Raw genomic sequence first — 21,987 nt, 5'->3', positions numbered from 1 at the left:
TTTCAGGCCTATAATAAAAGTTTACCTTTTAGTAGCGTGTGACGTGCGTGTGTTTGCGTGTAGAGACAGCGCGCATCAGAGAGCGCGCGTCAGAGAGAGTTTAAAGTGATATTGATGTTGGTCTCGGGTCGGGTCGGGTTCGGGCTGAAAAATTGCAGCCGTTGTCGGGCTGAGGCTGGGTTGAACACCACCGGCCAGGGCCGGGTAAGGGCTGGAGTTTTTGGCCCGTGCAGGGTTCTTAATACTTAGGACTGATCATGCCCAACGCGCAGAGTCAGAGACAGTTGCGTTCAGTTGGTGTTCACAGTCAGTGTTTAAAATCTGCTCCAGTAGTTGAAAAGTCTGTAAGTGAGTTCAGTTCAGTCTTAGAATGTTTCAGCTAGTCGTTAAGTGTGTCCCCGGAATTTGGCAACTCAGGAAACAGGAACTGAAAACACAGGAACAATAGAATGAAATCAAAATCAAAATAAGAGTCCTTGAACATAAATCCATAATAACACATCCATGTGTTCCATTGCACAAAAGGTTCTTGTTAAACACTGTTTAGTAAAAAAAATTATAAAAAGAAGCAATTTTATGTTTTATTTCCCCCCCTTACTGTACTGAAAACATACCGAACCGTGGCTCAAAACGAAGGTATATGTACCGAACCATCATTTTTGTCTATTGTTGCACCTCTGCTATCATCTAAACTAACTGTTAACTATTATGGTCCCAAGGTTCTGTCCGCCCCGTCAGTCAGGACGTTTCACGGCAAAGGGATGCGCCTTCTCGAGGGGGGCGTTATGTCACATGTTTGTTCAGTTTAGTTCAGTTTCTGTCTTGTCTGTATTAGTTCTCATTAGTCACTTTGGATTCTAATTAGTTAAGTTTTGTCAGCTGTTCCTGTTTAGTACCTCATTTGCTATGTGTATTTATACTCCCCGTTCTGTTCAGTCTGTCTACATCTCCCAATACTCATAGGAGTTGGTGTGAACATATGTCCTGGGACTTCACCCCAATCTTCCCAACAAATAGATTCATTGCTAATTTCAAGGCAGGATATGTCGACATTAAAATGAATCTATTGCCTATTGTCACAAAAGTGCTAAGTTAACTGGTCGTGCAATGTGGGATTCGGGCCATAAACACTAATATACAGTCATGCTTACGTACAATATGGGTTTTGTAATTTGATCCTGTTTTTGTCTGTAGAGCAATCGATCCATGTAAAGTATCTTGTTACAGTTCATTATTTCCCCAAGTAAACAGTGTAGTTCTGGGATCATCTCAGATCCATGTAACATTTTGGCATAAACACCCTCTCCTGCAGTAAAGTTGTGTGTCCGTGTACTTTCTCTGTGGTTTGTTTGGCTTTCAAGTCAATTTCAATTTTGTGCAATAACTGCATAGAGATTATCAAAAATGAAATGAGTTGTATTCAGTTATAAAGCAGCTCTGTAGAAAACAGTGATGTCATCGTCCAGCTCAGCTCAGTTCTCCTAAAGCAGCGTCAGTGCAGTGTTACGTCCAGAGACGTATTAGTATTATTGTCGTGGTCCATCAGGGGCCTGTACCATGATGGTAGTTGAACAAACTCGGGGTTGCAGGATTAGTTTCGAGTTGACATCAACTTTCTCTGTCAACTCAGGCTTTGATCCTGAGTTTAGGAGTTTAGGTGTGACATCTGTAGCGAACAGCCAATCACATGCTGAGAAAGAGTGAAACTCATTCAAAACTCATTGAAATTAATTTCCCACGAGAGAAGCAGCGCAGCGTAACAGCAGCCAAATCAATAATATTGCTAAATATTAAGTGTCCTCAACTAAGTAAGCCAAAAGGTGACAGTGGCAAGGAACCCAAACTCCATCGGTGACAGAAATGGAGAAAAAAACCTTGGGAGAAACCACACTCAGTCGGGGGGCCAGTTCTCCTCTGGCCAATCGAACATGATATGGTTTTGATTCCAGCCTGCAGCACAAGTCAGACTGTAGATTGGTATCATTCAGAATATTTTATCCAGTTTCTTCGGTTTGAAGTTTGGGACATCACGCCAGTATATGGTGGGGTGGACCCATTGTTGTGGTTTGATCATCTTTATCAACAGATGCCAACCTTGGCTACCACCTGTTCCCTGGAGCGCTATCTTGATTATGCACTCTGGCTAAGTGGTTCGTCCTTCACTGTGGGAGAGGTTAACGTCTGCCATGTGGATGAAACCAATGCCAGCTGCCCTCCTCACGCAACGCATTGGCGGCTTTCAATACCATCACTGTAAGTGCTCCGTTTTTTCTTCGGGCAAGGAAAGCTGTCTCAAATAGCTCGGACCTGACGGCAAAGCTAGCTGACCCATCTATCATGGCCGTCAAGACAGCCCTTAAAAAGATTTCACCTATTCGGTCCTCATGTCCAGGAGAAATTAAAGAAAAAAATGAAATCCTGAGTCTGTTCCAGTGAGAAAAATTCCAGAGTCTGTTCCAGTGAGAGAAATTCCTGAGTATGTTCCAGTGAGAGAAATTCCGGAGTCTGTTCCAGTGAGAGAAATTCCTGAGTCTGTTCTAGTGAGAGAAATTCCTGTTCTGTTCCATTGAGAGAAATTCTGTAGTCTGTTCCAGTGAAAGAAATTCCGGAGTCTGTTCTAGTGAGAGAAATTCCTGTTCTGTTCCATTGAGAGAAATTCCGGAGTCTGTTCTAGTGAGAGAAATTCCGGAGTTTGTTCCAGTGAGAGAAATTCTGGAGTCTATTCCAGTGAGATAAATTCCGGAGTCTGTTCCAGTGAGATAAATTCCGGAGTCTGTTCCAGTGAGATAAATTCCTGAGTCTGTTCCAGTGAGAGAAATTCCTGAGTCTGTTCTAGTGAGAGAAATTCCTGAGTCTGTTCTAGTGAGAGAAATTCCTGAGTCATGGGAAAATGACATTGTCCCTCATGCAATTGATAGTTTGCAATTGAGTTTCATTCTATTGTTTGATTAGGATACATACCAACAAGTGCTATTCTGGACCACAGATTGGGAGAATGCCTTTGCTCACATGACAGGCTCCTTGGTCTTCATAAGGGCTCATTAGTATCCACGAGGAACCTACTACCTTTAGAGAGTAAATGAGTGTTTAGTAAACAAAGGAGAAAGCACATTATCTCTGCAAGACTGACAGTTGGCTTTAAAGATTTTGTACCACTGTCAAGTTTCATGGCTAATTTGGACAGCTGGCAGTAGAAGGCAGCAAGCAGGAAACTTAAAAAATATAGCACCTAAAGCTATTTGTCATAATAGGCTATGGTTGTTTCTATATATTTCCCTGTGTGCACTTCTCTAATACTTTTCACATGTGCACGCACACAAACATTTGTGTCACAGAATTCTCAAAACTACACCAAAGTCGTTTGTTTTCTTTATAGTGTTGTGTCTTATTAAAGCCATCCCACTAATTTGACTTTTAATTTCTTTAAATATGAAGTGTCTAATTTTTCAATTTTTCAATACTTTCTCCTTTCCCACTTCAATGTGCAGTGATCTACAGAATTGTGTGGGTCTCAGTCAACAACTTTAATGCAAGGATCCTTACAAGCAATATCAAACTATTTTTACACAATGCTGGTTTACGTCCATAGTGGACACTTGCGAGTGGGATATTACTTTTGTACATCAGATAAAAAAACAAGTACAAATACGAACAATTAAGTATGGTACAAAAATAAAATAAAAACAGTATCCCAAAGTCCCCTTGTTTGTGCATCAGGACTTTAATATTGAGTAACTTATAATAAAAACTTAGTAACTTCTAACAAAAATAATTTCAAACAAATCCACAGACGAACCGCAACACAGAGCAACACAGTTGTGTATCATTTCGAGTTTTGAACGAGTCGGTTGAATGAATTATTCCAACAATTCACTCATAGACTGTTAATTTTGCCTCCTACTTGCGTATTGATGTAGAGTGCAATAAGAGTCAATGTACCAGTCTACAAATAAACCTTGCTGATCTGAGCTAAAACATTGGATCATCGCCGAATCAGAACACAGCACGTTTACATTTGTCCACATCAACAGCTTCTGTATCCAGGAACCTGTTTGGATATATTTTTCCTGGGCAATATTTAAATTAGGGTTGCACAATTAATCCCAAAAATTATCTTCTGAAATAATTATGAAAGGTGTAAATTACACAGATATTTAGACAAACTCACCCAGAGTCAACTTCTTCTATTTACAATGTGTTTTGGCCAATCTAGCAATTCCTATGGTGAATGATTAATTTGTTTAAAGGGTTAGTTCACCCAAAAATGAAAATTCTGTCAGTAATTACTCACCCTCATGTTGTTTCAACCCCGTAAGACTTTCTTTCATCTTCGGAACACACATTAAGATATTTTTGATGAAATCTGATAGCTGTCTCACTCCTTCATAGGCTTCTAGGCAATTTCATTCTGCCGGTCAAGAAAAGTTAGTAAAAACATTGTTAAAATAGTCCAAGTGACTACAGTGGCTCAACCTTAAGTTTATCAAGCGACGAGAATACTTTTTGTGCGCAAAAACAAAACAAAAATAACGACTTTATTCAACTATTCATTTTCTTCTGTGTGGGCCTCTGACTTGAGTTCACGAGAGAGGACAGGAAACGTTGCCATATACCACAATGGAAAATGGTCAAAAAAGTAGTTTTTCTATTTAAATATATATATATTTTTTTTTTATAGATTTATATACTTGGAGCTCATGCAAACCAAAAATAAGTAGATCCCTATCATTTAATCCCTAATTCCTATCATTCCCAATCATTTGGCTAACTCATCCATCACATGGCAGAGCTAACTCTTCACTCTTCCTATCGCCCTGTCCATAACACATTGCTGTATTAAGTTTCTGAAAAGAATAAATAAATGTTTTATTTATACATAGATACAACTAAACTACAATAAACACTTCAAATAAATAAATAACTGCAATCTTATTGTTGATGCTACTATATAAAAAAGAAATCCCAAGGGGGAAATACATTACTGCAATGCCACTCAATTTACAATAAAACTATGTCAGACAACGTTTATTTTAGAATACAAATATCTAATTTACTAATCAAAGATGCTGCAAAAAAAATAAAAAATAAAATAATAATAATAATCCCCTTGAGAAGAGATGTTTAGAAATGAGGTTAATAGAGCAATTTCTGGAGCACTTCAAATGTGTCTTCCTTGTGAGGGTGAAGGTGGGAAAGAGAGTTTTGGAGGGACATTCATATGTCATGTGGCTTAAAATCAGCACATCATTGGCTACCTTAAGGCCTGTCCTTTTAATTCCCATAGAGCAATATATTGTTTTTTTTTTCTGAATAATAAGGAAGTGAGGCAATGGCAACGCTGTACCATAAAGAGTTAAAGGAATTGGTCTAGTTAGCAAGATGTTCTAAACAATCGATTCACGATTCAATATAAATAATTTCAACAGTTCATGTATGCACCAAATCGCCTCGAGTAAAACTATACTATACCAACACAAAGTACAACAAAAAACGATCCATTGAAAAGCAACCTGAAATGCATCTTGATTGTTTGACAGGGATGAAGAGATAGTTGAGATCAACACCCACATGTGCAGCTTGTGAACGACTCAACTGACAGCTGACCTCATCGTTACCTAGAAATGAACCTTGTGACAATTTGACCCAATCTTCTTATAACAATTCCTGACATATTATGGCAATGTGGAGTTATAAAAATGACAGCATTTGTAACACTAGTTCCCTTTCGTCCTGGGAACTCCGACGTGTCGTCGGGGGAGTTCCCTGACGAATTGGGATCCCAATTCGTCAGGGAACTCCCCCGACGACACGTCTCCGTTCCCTGAACTCAGGGAACGAGGGTTACATACGTAACCGAGACGTTTTGCATCTAAATATTTATGTACTGTTATATTTACCAATCATCACCCAAAACTCAGTTTTGCTCCTCTCAACTTGTCAGAAAAGAGTTGTACATATGTTAACTGTTCATGCAAGAGTGCAGAACTCAGTGAAGTCCCGCTGAACTGACGTGAGTGATAGCTAGAAAAAAACAAAACAGAAATAAAGATATTGAAAGATAAATAAAACAAAGATTTATGTAAGAGACCACCGATGTGTTGTCTGTCTGTATAAGCACATGATGGCAGGTCAGATCAGATCAGGTCAGGTCAGAGAGGAATTGTTTCAATGTTAGAAAGACAGCCATCATCTCCAGGCAATTTATGTGCCATGAAAGATGATGACTCCCTCACAGACCTTGTGTTGAGCGACCGTTTATGATCGCTCCCCAGCCCATGACAGATGTATCCATCACAAGTGTTATGTGACAAGGAGCTCCCAGCATGAAACCCTGGGACAAGAACCAAGGTTTCTTCCACATTACCAAGGTACGAAGAAATCTGTGCATAACCTTGATCAAGCGGAATAGGTTGCCCATCAGGGAATACCCCTTGGTCTTGAGCCACCACTTCAAGGGTCTCATGTACAGCAGGCCAAAGGGTACAGTTTGGAAGCTGCCGTCATCAGACCCAACAGTCTCTGAAACTGACAGTGAGTGACTGGCCTAGCTTCATCTTCTTTACGGCTGCGAGGGTCAAATCGATATGCGCAAGAGACAGACTTGCCTGCATTGTCATATGAACAACTGTGAAATCCCACACCATGCCTAAAAAAGTGGCCCTCTTTTCCGGAGAAAGCACACTCTTCTTGGCGTTCAGCCTTAACCCAAACTCGACGACACATGGTGTCGTCCCTCAAGTCAGGGTCATGAGGGACGACACCATGTCAGGGGACAGATAACTCACAAGCATCTGTTCCACCTTAAGCATTGCCCCATACCCGTGCTCTTGAATAGTCTTTGACTTGGGGACTGAGGAGCTGGCTAAAATCAGTATCGACCGGTTCGACCTTGGAGGTCGGGAAAAACGGCAACGTGGAGGTTGTGATTTTATAGGCAGGAAACACAGGCAACTAATTTGCTTTTGTGACGAACGTCCTGCTTCTCGGCCGGCCAGTCGATGTTTAGCTTGGCCAAGGCACAAGTTATAACCTTCACCAGCTCCTCATAAGCAGGAGAGTGAGGTGGCGAGTCCTCAATCTCCCCTGCCTCAATGCTGAGCACATACACCTCCTCTGAGCTGGATAGCTGAAGCACTGGGTTCTCACTCTGGGGGATGAAACTGCAGTGCGTGCTTCCAAACCCAGAGAAAGGTGCTAGATCTAAAGTAGGACAGAGAAAAGGCTGGGCCCGTCTCCAACCCCTCCACAAGCCTGGTCGCCCTCCTCAAAGAGCGCCCGGCGAGAGCAGAGCGTTCGCAGCGGGAGCCGCTCACAATGAGCACAGTCAGCTCCCTTGAAAGCTGAAAGCAAACAATCAACACATAAATTGTGTGTATCCCCACCCTTGATGTAGAGAGGGCAAGGAGGAACACACGATTTAAACTTCTGGTTGCTCGCTATTGTCTAAAAAAAGTGCTTGTGACAAATTAACAATAAACAGACATTGACAATTTCACACAGAACACTTCCTAAAGGCATAGAAGCTAACACTTTGTTCCTGATGGGTTTTTAAACGTCCTGGTCATGACGTCACCCCACCTGTGACATTCTGCCATGCCATTGGACTGATTTCACACATGCTTCAAGACACAATCATACAGAGGCATTCCCAGAGCGTCGCAACTATTATGCAGTGCGAGTTCCCTGGAAAGGAACATACGAGAGGAGGGAGTAAAGGTAGTGGGTGAGTTTTGTATGACGACATTTGAATTCAGATATGATGGCTAGATTGCATTTAGATTGGAATGAGATCCCATCACAATGTGTGGGACACACAGATCAAATAACTTTCCGAACACAAACGCATTTACACTTGTCTTTTTCAATGCATACGTGGACAATGTTCAGATACAGGTTGCATGTTAATGTGTAACATGGACAATCTGTCTAAAGCATGCCACACACAAACAAGTGGAGAGATACAAACAGTCTGTGTCATATCGGCACTTGAAAATATTAGTAGAATAAAAACAAAATGTATACTATGGAAGTCAATGGGGACCATCAACTCTTTGGTTATCAACATTCTTCAAAATATCTTATTTTGTGTTCAGCGGAAGAAAGATATTCCTGCAGGTATGACAGATAGAACTATCCCTTTAAAAGTTCTTCATAGAAGCAGCAATGCCAATAAAAAAATTTTTTTTAAGAGTGTATAAAAAGCAAAATGATATTTATCAGTCATTGGGAAGCATTGCCACAGGCCACAGCTGACCAATAGCACGTAAAAACAGCACAGGAATAGATTAGTGTTATACTACACCACAGTCAGATGGTACACCCATAGAGGCACTGGAGCACAAAGAGATTAGGATAATAAGCCAAAGCCAAGAAAGCGCTTTCAAGAAAGAAGGTATAAGATTGCAACCTGCTATCAGGTTGGCTCTGGTTCGCCCTAGATGACATTGTGAAAGGTGTCAGTCTGTAGACTGAGTTACACACTCATTTATATTTACTATAACCTCAATTCTGTAACGCTTTTTTTTTGGAAGCAAATCATACAAAACTTTTTGGCAAAAAAAAAAAAAAAAAAGTTATATACATTGTAGCTTTCCTGTAGCTCAGTGGTAAGAGCATTGCGTTAACAACGCAAGGTTGTGGGTTCGATTCCAGGGGATTGCACATACCTATAAATGTATAGGATAATGCAATGTAAGTCGCTTTGGATAAAAGCGTCTGCCAAATGCATAAATGTAAATGTACAGTGGCCAAAAGTGATTTCCAGATTTTTTTTCTACAAGTTTGATTAAATCATCAAAATATGAGGAAATATTTTATATATTTAAAATTTGAGAGAAGAACAAAACATTAAACTATAGTCAACAAAAAAGGAAAACTACATCTACAGGTTATATTTGACTAAAATCAAGGGAAAAAACGTACATTGACCACAACATAATCAGTAATTAATATTTCGTTTGTTCTCTCTTGTTCATTATTTCATTTTATGACAGTCTGGCCAAAAATTATGTATGTACAATTTGGCATGTTTCATTGCGCTATCACAAATAAAACAATTGACTCCAAACACAACACACAATATTCTTTCAAAATCTTTAACACGTTTTTAATAATATTTAGAAAGAAAGTGTGAAGATATAAATATTCCTAGGCCACTACCATACTTAAAAAAACCCAGAAGGGTTTAAAAGACAATAAATATCAAGTAATGTTATCGATTTAACTGCACTGACACTATTGGATGAGAACAAAATAACATCACTAACTTTGCAACATCGACTTTGTTATTGAGCTGAATTGAGCTGAATAATGACATTATTATTTTCTGTAGAACTGCTTTACAGATGAAATTGTTTTATAATTTTATTTATTTATTTTTGATGAAACAATCTGTATTGTATAAAGCACTATATAAATAAATGTGGCATGACTTGACTTCTATTGTTATTTAAAAGTCAATTAAAAAGCCCTATTTTACCAAATTTTACCAAAAACTCTACAAGTTTTGTGTCAGGTTTGAAGAGGATACCCAGCTAACTTAAACATTGTTAAGCCCTGTTATCATTCTAAAAATGTCTATTTTCAAAATTCCATACAATTATCATTTAAGTTCCTTACATTTACATGTAAAAAGAATTTCACAACTTACACTCGTGAGACTTTGATGACAGCAATGAACAGTCAGTCATTACAATAAACCACTCCAGAGCATCTCAAACCTCGTAAAGGCACATTATCAGGACAAAATGTCCACTACATAACACCTTATCAGTTTGGTCTGTTGTGTTTTGTTTATTCAAAGAACCATGAATATTTCAATATAAAGTGTTTAGGTTATGCAAAAATGCAATAGAACATTTAATCAGATGTCTTATCTAATGTAATCTATAACTACTGTATATACAACAACCATCAAACAAAATGTTGTTGTAGAACTTTGTTTATTCAATATATATAATTCCCTTTTATTGGCTAATGATGCATACATGTCTGTCAAGACAATACAAATGATGCTGCCTCATTGTGGATGACGCATTCAACACTGATTGGCACAATTTAATAATTTAAGACATTTCACTGGATACAGGCAACTTTAGACCTTAAACGTATACCTTACAAACATCATGTCTTATTTATGAGCTTGACTTTTCAAAAGCATTTGTATTATACACTGTCTGCTAAAGCATTGTTGATAGAAGAGACACAATGCAAGTGTTTTGCTTCATGCACATTTGATCATTTCCAACAAGATTTACCTGTAAAGACTGACACACATTTTATTGGTGTTTGTACCTTAGCTAATAAATTTTTAAATTTTTATTATTATATTTCTTTAAATAATTTACCTAAATTAAGTCCAATATTTTAAACAATTTTTCTGGAACTTCGTGAATAAACTGTTGAGCCAGTATCACATTTCAGGACATTTGCATTGTAGATTAGCACACGACACTGTTGGGTTACTGAAGCTACATGTCGTCAGCTAGTCTGAAAGTTGCAGTTGGAACAAGACATCATCAATTATTGAAGCCAGAGTCAGTTTGATTTGTCTCCTGACAATTACACATGCTTCTGTTCAAGCATCTTACAGCTGAAGCGATTACAGACAGTTATGAGACAAAAATTCGATTTGAATGAATGATTCCTCAAATCATGTGGTGTTGTTGAGCTGAGTGTGCTGTTACTTTACCTTATCAGACCCACCATTTTCACCTCGTGGATTATATAACGGGTTACCTTTCTCAGTGCAGATGAGGATATAACATTCGCACTCTCATTTATGAAAGCCATATGTTTGCAAGAGAATACACTGTATGTAACTATTCTACATGGACTGCTTTCCAGTTGTATTCAAGACCAGGGGCCGGTTTCACAAAGCTATGTTAGAGCGGGCTATAGTGTTAGACAAGGCTAGAATGTGCTCATAGACTAGTGTAATGCAAGTTAGACTGTTTCACAAAAATAAAGACTGACTTAATTTAGACCAAAAACATTAGACCCCTTACCCCAGGCTAACTTAGGTCTAAGACTCTGTTACCTTGGCAACCAGCAGTAACAATCAGTTACATTACAAACAGCCAAAAGAAAAGGGAAAATGGCTCATAATTGAAACATTTCTTCTTGTTACTACATTCTCTGCTAAATTTCCCAAGTAAAATGTCCTTGTAACTGTTAAACTCCTCCAACAAACACATATCTTCCGCTGGGGTAAACTGCACTGAGCGGCTGAATGCGCTTACTCGATCCGCCATGTTTCCGCCATCCGCCATGTCAGAGTCTTAAGTGCTTTGTGCAACGGTCTGATTTAGATGTCTATCTGAAGTCTGACAATCTACTATATCTAAGCCATAGTCAAAGTCTGTCTTTGTGAAACCGACCCCAGCTCTTGTGTTTATAGGTTCAAACAATGATATTTTTCATTTAAAAATGTACAAAGTGAGAGACAAAAAAGGAACGTCGAAGTAAACAAGTAGAGAATCATTGTTGTCTTTGTTACATACATGTATTACACATGTAAGTACAGAGTATTAATTGAAATCTATACTTACTATGGGGTTAGGGTTTAGAGTAAGATGCATGTAACTATGTGTAGTTTATTGTTATTATGGTAAGTACACTACCGGTCAGAAGGATCATGTGACACTGAAGACTGGAGTAATGATGCTGAAAATTCAGCTTTGATCACAGGAATAAAATAGCCTATATTCACATAGAAAACAGTTCTTTTAAATAGGAATTATATTTCACAATGTTTTAATAAATGCTGCTTTGGTGAGCAGAGGAGACTAATATTACAGAGTAGTTTATATAAAATAAAAGCGTAATTGCAGTAAAATAAGTAAACCCATTGCACTGCCAATTCCTCCAAATCTTGTGTAAGTTGTTGTTAGAGTACATGTAGTCCATCACTGGTGAGAGTTGGAGGTTAGTAAGGCATTACGTTATTATGAACTATTGATACAACATGTTGCTTCTGCAGTTTACCGTTTAGTTGCTTTTTACCTGGTTTGTTACTCTGAGGATATGGTGTTATATAGTTGTGGCTTGTCAAGGTCCCACATGATCTCTCTCATCAGGAACTAGTTCTAGTTACCAGTGTCTCGGGTTCAACACTCATACACTATTCATGGCCATATCACATCTCTCCTGACCATCTTCAGGCTTAGACCAAACCAGACTCTTTTTGAGTTACTTTTGTGGCCTCTCTGTTTCTGTCCTCCAAATGCCAATAATGAGTTTGTAGGCAAGTTATTTTAAAAGCATCTCACTATTGGAGTCATTTTGTTCTTCCTGCAAACTCCTAGATGTGATTCAGAAAAATTGAGAACCAGCTGCATTGTACGGTAAGTTTACAGTATCTCATCAGACTTTACATGTGAGACTTTCGTTTGCTTTGTGTGAAACCAAACATTGCAATCCTAATGGCTGTAAGTTAATGACAGTGGCTCTCAGATTTGGCATACCTGTTTGTGGTGTTCGTGTATAATCGAAAACATTGAACATAATGGGAAATGTATTAGGAGTTAATTCACTTTTTTTGTGTGAAATTAGGGAAGTTTCAGTGAAAGAGTATAGTTAAAAGAGTCATATTTAATTGTGTCCGAAAATACCTTAAAAATGCAATGGGAATATTTTCTTTGCATTATAAAATCTTAACTTATAATTGCTGTTTAAGAAAGAAAAACTACAAGAAACCATTAAAATCCAGTAAAAAAAATAATAAAAAATTTGGTTTGTCTGCACGGGATCCATTAGCTCTGTTTTCATCATGTTGCCTATTGCTTGCTTAGTTGGGGAAAAATTAAACAAAAGCACGCACATCAGTCTCAAAAGGGTGCTCGACTAAGAAACCAACAAGTAGAAAATATAAAGTCGGCAACACCTAAGCTCCAAAATTATCAAAAATATTTATTTTCAAGACAGCTATCGCATAGCGTATGTTACGTTTCGAGCACGCAGGCCTGCGTGCTCGAAACGTAACATACGCTATGCGATAGCTGTCTTGAAAATAAATATTTTTGATAATTTTGGAGCTTAGGTGTTGCCGACTTTATATTTGCTTAGTTGGGGAACCTTAATATTCAACAATATTATTGATCTGCCAGCATTGTGTCAAGTCAAGTCACCTTTATTTATATAGAGCTTTTTACAATACTGATTGTTTCAAAGCAGCTTTACAGTGATAACAGGAGAATAATGCAACAAAGTTTGTTTCTAGAAGAAAATAGTGTCATAGTCTGTCTAAAGTAAGTTCAGTGATGGTTCTTTTTTGTTGTAAAAAAGATATAAATTTAGTTCAATTATATATATATAGCCGCTCTGGAGAAAACCCTGATGTCATCGTCCAGCTCAGTTCAGTTCTCATATAATGTTGTCAATGCAGGCAGATCAATAATATTGTTGAATATTAAACCTATTGTGTGAGAACTGAACTGAGCTGGACGATGACAAAATGTAACTTTTTTTTTACAACAGAAATTAATCATCACTGAACTAACTTAAGCTGGACAATGACACTATTTTCTTCTAGATCTGCTGTATAAATATATAAATAAAGGTGACTTGATTAGATTGTATAACATAGCTCGAAGTAGCCATAGTTCTCAGATTTGAATGTGTAGTTGGTGATAATCTTTGTCTTTCTTTCTTTCTTTCTTGCTAATTTGCAACGTTCAGCATTTTCATTGTTAGTTTTAAAAACATTCAATTCTTCATGTATCTATGCTAATTATTGATGGGTTAGTCAGGGTTATTGAACTTTATTGAATTCTGAAGACAAATTACCTTTTTTCTGGTTATTGTTGTTTGTACAAGCTCAATTAAAATGGAATGCATGAGAGGATAAAGCAACACAAAGTTCCAAAGATATTAACGTTACATATAAGATGTTTATGACATATGTTTAACTTTTATTTTTCATTTTTCATGTTGCAAACGATCATGTATCCAGAGGATAAATCACATTCATAACAATGAAGCGTAGCAAGCATCGTGCCTCCAAGGATGATGGCAAAGGTCAAGGTGAAAGCTTTTATGAACTTGTGTGGAAATTTTAAAATTATCATAAATTCTTTTGACACAATTATTTCAGGATTATTTAAAGTGGATAATAATTATATGATATTTATATAATAATAATATATTTGATTGGTTATATTAAGTACTTTATTTGGGAATGTAGTATAAAAAAATAAAAACATAGTGCTGTTCATAATGACATTTCATCATATTTGCCTTAAGATGAACCGGCCATTCTTGAGACCGAGGATATGAGGATGCCAGACCCGGATACCATCTCACTAGCATCAGTAACTGCTGTCACAACCAATGTCTCCAACAAGAGGTGACCAAAAGGGATTTATCTAAATATCAAATATGATATTCTACATTACATTTATTTTATATATTATGCATGATATGTTCTAGCATGATATATTACTATATTCTAATGTAGTAGGTCAATCAACTCTTTGTATTTTCTTTATCCAAAAATTCTCTAAATATTTTAGATCAAAGCCTGACATCAAGATTGAACCTAGTGCTGGAAGACCAATGGATTTCCAAGTATGTAAAACAGAAAGAGAATGAAATAAATCTCATCAAACACCCAAAAGCCACTCTTACAAATGTTGGTTACAATTTATTTTGATGGTTCCCTTTAGATATTCTGTTGACTATAAGTAACATAGCACCTACTGGTCAACTCTCATTAGAGTATTAGTTGAGTATTAGTTGACTGTTAGGATTAGTAGAATAAGTTGACATGTACTTGCAAAGTTACTTATAGTCAATAGAATGTCTGTTGAGGAGCATCAAAATAAAGTGTTAGCAGATATCAAGCAGAGAGTCTACTAATACTCTAATGAGAGTTAGTTGACATGTTGGTGCAAAGTTACTTATAGTAAGTAAATGTCTGAAGGGGACCATCAAAACAAAGTGTTACCCAAATATTGTCTCAGGTTATGACTGTAAACATGGTTCCCTGAGAAGGGAACGAGATGCTGTGTTGGAGTAGTGACACTATGGGAACACCTCTGCATGTTTGCGTCTTGAAGCACATGTGAAATCAGTCCAATAATGTGGCAGGACATCAGCAAGTACTGTGTGACATCACGACCAGGAAGCTCTATAAACAGAACCTGGACCAAACAATGTCAGCTTCTGATAGGCCGAAGCAAGTCGGACACAGGTATGCAGTAAGTATGGCTGGGTGACACAGCGTCTCGTTCCCTTCTCAGGGATCCATGGTTACAGTCATTACCCTGTGGCGTTCCCTTTCAAGGAAACTCATGCTGCGTCGGAGTAGCGATGCAATGGGAACGTTAACACCCATTACACTGTACTGACAAGTGCCTGTCTAGTGTGAATCATGCAAGCACAGAACATGAGCACCCGGTACTCATGGGTGTGGAGCCCATATCCAGGTCGTAAAACCTCACGAATGGGTGTGGCGAGGATCAGCCCGCCTCATCACACACTTCCTGCAGGGATACTCCTGACCACAAAGCTTTAGAAGCCCCATACACCTGGTAGAGTGTGCCCCGACAGCCATGGGTGAGAAAGCCACCCATGGGCCATGGGCTACACCTCATAAGCAAGATAAATAGCCTGGACTATCCACTTGCTCATAGTTTTTTTGGTCACTGGAGAACCCTTCTTAAGAGACCCAAAACACACAAACAGCTGAGGACATCTAGGAGGACAAAAGCATTGCGAGGATATCGATCGTGCAAAATTGGGAGGAACATTAGGCACGTAACAGTCTAGGGAGCGGAAGTGATAGGCATATAGTTTCCTCATGGAGGGAGCTCTAGAGTATAGAATGGTCTTAACACCCTTATTTGAGAAACCAGAGTTTAGGAACTGGTTCCCCTCAGGGGCTAGCACCAAAGCTAGAACCTGCAGATCTGGGTGGGGGTGAAGGATTGTACCCCCTTGTCTGAGATAGAAAGTCCCTCCTTACGAGAATCAGGGAGAGCAGTCTGCCCTGAGTCCACAGGAGGATCTGGTGTGCCAGTTTGTAAAGTGGGTGAGTCCACAGAACCCCCTGATGATTTATGTAGGAGACCACCGATGTGTTGCCTGTCCGGACAAGCACATGATGGCCCCATTAGGAAATGCTTCAGAGCTAGAAAAACAACCATCATCTCCAGGCAATGTATGTGCCAAGAGAAAAGATGACCCCCCTTCACAGACCTTGCTTTGAACGACCTTCTAGGATCGCACCCCAGCACATAGGGTAAGCATCAGTCGTAAACAATCCGCAACAACAGGGTGCCCCCAACACCGGACCTTGGGATAGAAACCAATCTTTCTTTCACATCATCAAGGTATGAAGGCACTTCATGCAGAACAGGTTGCCCCTTGGGGAAAACCTCTTGGTCTTGAGCCACCACTGCAAAGGTCTCATGTACAACAGGCCAAAAGGTATCACGTTGGATGCAGACAGACGTGCCTGCATTGTTGTCGAGTTCCATACCACTCCCAGAAAAGTAGTCCTCTATAATGGAGAAAGCACAATTTTGTTGGCGTTCAGGCTTAGCTCCAGCTCCCTAATATGGGCAAGGATGACACCTTAATGCCAAACCACCATATGATCCGGTTGAGCCAAAATCAACCATTTGTTGATATAATTCAATACGCAAATGCCCTGGAGTCGCACAGGAGCCAGCGTTGGATCCACACATTTTGTGAAGGTGCGGGGTGACAAGGCTAGGCCGAAAAGAAGAACCAGATACTGGTACGCTTTACCCCCAGAAATTAACCTGAGGGACTTGGATGACCGGCAGGCAACCAACCGACGTCTCAGTGGCACAACGTCTTCCGGCGGACACTAAGAAATGAACTCGCTTGGTGCGCCCCAAAGCACCAAGAGTGGTGGGGATGGCAGAATGGTCCCTTGAGGGCACAGAGGAGAAGTGGGCACCGTATGATGAGGTGTAAGCCACTTCTCCCCCCGGAGGAGGCTGCCCTCAGAGCCGAAGCCTTCTTGAGATAATGAAGGTCCTCAGATTCTTTTTGTGGGGAGGCCCAGGAAGTGAGGCTTTGCTTCTGCTGCATCTTGTATGGGGAGCTGGTTGACTGCTGGGGCTACTCCCGCCCAGCAGCTCTGAGACCTGAGCTTGGTGAGAGAGGTAAAATTGGAATGAGAGGAAAGCAGGGTGTCCAACAGAAAGGCTTTATCTTTCTTTTTTATTCCCGCAAAATTTAACTAAATATGCCTCTCAATGGCCACCAGGGCTGCCATAGAACGGCAGATGGCTAGGGCCATCTCTTTAGTCGTCAGGAATCCAAATCTGTGGCCCGGTGAAACTCTTACCGGATCCCACCCCCTTACCTTTGTCAAGGTATCTTAACAGGTCAGCCTGGTACGCCTGCATGATTGCCGTTGTATGCAGACATGCACCAGCCTGACCTGCCACCGTATAAACTTTACCCACCAAGGTCGATGTTGTTGTGCATGGCCTGGTGAGGAAAGTTTTGGGCCTTAAAAGACGATGCCATTTCAAGAAAGCGATAGCTCACAAGCGTCTGCTCCACCTTAGGCATCGCCCCATACCGGTGTTATGTTTGTATAATTCGTGACTTGGGCGCTGAAAACACGGGCGGAAAATGGTTTCTTCTGCAATCTCAGCACCTCGAAAAAATGGCTGGCCCCGATATGGAGGTTGCACTTTACTTGACAGGAAATGCTTGTCCAGTTTGTGACAACCTCCACCAGCTCCTCATAAACAGGAGAGTGAGATGGCAAGTCCTCAATCTCTCAATCCCTCAATCTCTCCTGGAGAGCCCATCTCCAACCCCTCCACTAGGTCCATTTGCGATCCTCACGATCTCAGCTGCTGCTAAGCCTCGGCAGAATCGGGACCTCAACCGCGAGGAATGAGTGCCTGGGTGCCCTCCTCAAAGAGCGCCAGGTGGGAGCGGTGCGTGCTTAACAGTAAACACACACAGTGAGCACAATCAGCCCCCTCAGAGCTCCAGGGAGGAACACACGATTTGAACTGTTGTGTGCTTGCCATTATAATGCTTTTGTACATTATATGAATGCCAAACAAACACTAAATAAGACAACAGTTCACTTAGAATACTTGCTGAAGGCACATAATCTGACATTGTTTGGTCCAGGTGCTATTTATAGAGCTTGCTGGTCATGACTTGACACGCTACGGGGTGACGTCCCGCCACACATGCTTCAAGACGTAACGAAACCAAGACGTACTCCGTCGCAGCGTGAGTTCCCTCCAAAGGGAACTGAATGTAATTTAATTAGATAACAAAATATCAAAGCATATCAAAGCAGGGACATTTATTGTAAAGAAAGACAGAAGAAGCCATTTTACAAAAAGTTTGTTCGGTTTGAAATGTAAAAAAAAAAAAAAAAAGATGAAGTGCTGCAAATGAAGGCTGTCATTATTGTGTGATTTTTGCATTGGTGAAGCATTAGTGGAACATGTTCATTGTAAATGTGATAAACAAACCTGTGATATACTACACCCACAGATACAGACACTTGCTTTACTATTTTGTATGTTTCTAATTGTGATGGTTTGGGGCCACTGTATATTTAGATACAATATACATACCACATACATTATTTCGTAAATTTGTGTTATGCCCCACTCTCCAGGTTAGTGTCACTGTCATCGAGGCTAGACAGCTGGTGGGATTGAACATGGATCCAGTGGTGTGTGTGGAAATTGGCGATGATAAAAAATACACTTCAATGAAGGAGTCGACCAACTGCCCTTACTACAATGAGGTATGGGATTGTAATATTGTCCTATGGAAAATGAATGACCAAAGCATAAATTGGTTTGTATGTTGTCTACTGATCTGTAATGGTTATCTAAGCATTGTAAATGAAATGTTTTGAGAAGATTCTTCCTAAAGCTTATTATTATATGCATACTTTTTTTTTGTAGTATTTCGTTTTTGACTTCCACGTTCCTCCTGATGTCATGTTTGACAAGATCCTGAAAGTGTCAGTAAGTATCATGAAATAACAGTTATAGAATAAAGCCTCCCCTTGAGAAAAAGATGTACAATTTAGCATACTTTTTAAAAGAGTAATTATACTTTAAAAGAATATACTTAAGTGAGAACTGAATGTAATGTTTTGAGACACTTAATTGCATATAAATTGGATTTAAATATAATTAAAATTTACGTTAAATGCAAGACCGGAGGACGACTGAAGGCTTAAATACACAGGGGAAGGTAATCAACAGAACAGGGACAGGTGTAGACTAATTAGAAACCATGAAAACGAATGAAAGACTAGGGCTGAATCCGAAATCGCCCCCTAAACTCTCATCACTATTCCCTTCATTAGTCCACTAATACTGTTCATTTGATGGAGTGAATGAAAACGAGTGAACGAATTCGGACAGCCGGTGAGTGTACATCGGTTGTACACTCGTTATTGCAGTGCAGTGTGGGATTGAATAAGTGCACTCAATAACGTCCACTATGTATTCGGACAACACTAAAAATAGCTGTCCCCTCAAATAACGCCCTATTTGAGGTTGTAGGGGGATTTCTAATTCAGCCCAGAAAAAATGTAAAAGACTAAACAAACTAAACATGGCTCTGACTGATTATGGTAAACCAAAATATAATTTGAAGTAATTTAATTTCAATTAAACATGTATGTTTTGTATTTAAAAAATACACATTTGTAATGATGAAAATGTATTTTAGTACATTTAAAATATATTAACTTTAAATATAATATTGAATAATACACAAGCATTTTACATGTGCTTTTAGTAAACATCCAAATAAGTCTACTTCAGAGCATGACAAAATATTATTACAACATAATTATTTAAAATGTACTTTAAAGTAAAAATTGTGACATTTCTAAGTGCACTTTTTAAAAGTGTGTTAAGAAACAGTCATGAAAGTGTTCTCTCTTTAAGTACACCTAAGTGGCCTTTTATTTCATTAATATTATATTATCTGCTAGTACAGCTAGTACATCTTCTTCTAAGATCTGAAGTACACTACAAGTGCACATTGAATAAAATTAAGCACACTTTTTTTCACAAGGGTGAGCTTATTCATAAAATTATATGTTTTTCATGTAGCATTAAGCTTCGTTTTAAACTGTTTTAAAATAATGTGTCCATTCAGGTTATTCACTCTAAGAATCTTTTGCGAAGTGGCACACTGGTTGGGAGCTTCAAGCTGGACGTGGGCACAATATATACACAACCTGGTAACTGGTTTTACATGTTTCTATATGAAGCTCACAATTTCACTAACATTTTTTCATTAAAAAGTTTTTTTCTTTTCTTTACAGAACATCAATTCTTCCACAAATGGGCCACTTTATGTGATCCCGATGACATCACTGCAGGATGCAAAGGATACGTCAAGTGTGACATTGCAGTTGTTGCAAAGGGCGACACAATCAAAACTCCACACAAAGCAAATGAAAGCGATGAGGATGACATTGAGGGGTAATAAAAACCTATCCTAGATTGTTAATGTTATTATTAGTGTTGTTTTCTAAGGTAAGCATCACTGTTTCTGATTCTTACACTGAACAAACTCTAAACTCCAGTGTTCCCAACTTGTTTGGACAGTGCTATGAACTAAATATTTACTTGCAATGCTATTTTATTTATATATATTTTTAAACTTGATTTGAAATCTGATTAATCTTTGATTAATTTGATTAATCTTTGGCCATCATTGGCGAGAAACGTTCAGAACACCTTAGCAATGCATTGGCAATCGTGGCAGGGACTATTTCAACATACACAGTTTCTGCAGGACATGTGAAATATGAGTTTAGTGTAGTATTTCACCTGTCACACAACAATAAAAATGCAGAGATCTCCCAGATAATTTCATATAACAATATATTTAAAGCCAATATAAAGGCAATTCTATTTGCAGAAACACATATCACTTCTTTTATTAAGTTCTCTTCTTGTTCCAGTAACCTTCTGTTGCCGGCAGATGTCCCAGCTGAGCGGCAGTGGGCAAGATTTTATGTCAAAGTATACAGAGCCGAGGGGTTACCCAAAATGAACACCAGCATCATGGCAAATGTCAAAAAAGCTTTCATTGGAGAAAATAAGGACTTGGTTGATCCTTATGTCCAGGTGCTATTTGCAGGACAGAAGGTGGGCAGAATTCTTATTAATATATTGATAAAAATTTGTATTGTTTCCATCACAGCTGAATCACTATTTCCTACTTGTTAGTCCGTAGCAAGTGGTATTAGAGGGAGGGTCATTCTCATTCACATTCACATTTGACTGAACAACAACTTGTGTAGTTCAAGATGACCCTTGTGAAAAAGAAGTATGCTTAATTGTATTGAATCTGCACTTTTAGTGTACTTCAAATCTTAAAAATATATTTTTAAAAACGGTACTAGCAGATAATATAATGTTAATGAAAAAGAAGGCCATTTAATTGTACTTAAAGAGAGTACACTTTCATAACTGTTTCCCAGCACACTTAAGTGCACTTTGTAATAATGTCAAAAGTTTTACTTTAAATAATATTTTAAATCATTATGTTTTAATAATCTTTTGTCACGCTTATTTGGAACTTACTTATTTGGATGTGTTGACTAACATACTAAAGCACATGTAAAGGACTTAATTATAATTTTAACTGTATAGAGTGTTTTTTGACATTACATTTAAAGTTAAGGTTAAACTTTATTTTAAGGCGTCCGTGTTACAGTGTGATCATACATTTAGGTACTGAGTAATAATAATTAATTGCATGTACTAACTATAGGGTTATAGGGGTTAGGCATTAGTTTAGAGTTAGTTGCATGTAATTATGCATCATTTATGCCTGTTACTACATGTAACGTGGAACAAGGACACTGTAAAATGAAGTTTTACCAAAGTTAATATATTTTAAATGTACTAAATTGCAACTTTATCATTATAAATGTGTAATTTGCAAATGTAGTTAAATAGGCTACATGACATGCAAGTTTCAAAGAGAATT

General features: G+C 38.6%; 1 protein-coding gene across 1 annotated transcript in view; it reads left to right on the top strand.

Moving 5' to 3' along the window:
- Positions 1-13,973: 13,973 nt before the first annotated feature.
- The window catches only part of LOC309479339 (otoferlin), a gene marked incomplete at its 5' end in the record, with an annotated part of 52,759 nt that continues 44,745 nt past the window's right edge, over positions 13,974-21,987 (top strand). The window contains 8 exons of the mRNA XM_082143401.1: positions 13,974-14,022; positions 14,242-14,344; positions 14,511-14,565; positions 18,632-18,763; positions 18,927-18,989; positions 20,140-20,224; positions 20,309-20,468; positions 20,954-21,140. Coding sequence (XP_081999527.1) covers positions 13,974-14,022; positions 14,242-14,344; positions 14,511-14,565; positions 18,632-18,763; positions 18,927-18,989; positions 20,140-20,224; positions 20,309-20,468; positions 20,954-21,140 — 834 coding nt within the window. The remainder of the gene's footprint in view (positions 14,023-14,241; positions 14,345-14,510; positions 14,566-18,631; positions 18,764-18,926; positions 18,990-20,139; positions 20,225-20,308; positions 20,469-20,953; positions 21,141-21,987) is intronic.

Source organism: Leuciscus leuciscus, assembly GCF_965113295.1.
Source record: "Leuciscus leuciscus genome assembly, chromosome: 17".
Lineage (NCBI taxonomy): Eukaryota > Metazoa > Chordata > Actinopteri > Cypriniformes > Leuciscidae > Leuciscus > Leuciscus leuciscus.
This window is presented reverse-complemented; position numbering and strand designations above follow the sequence as displayed.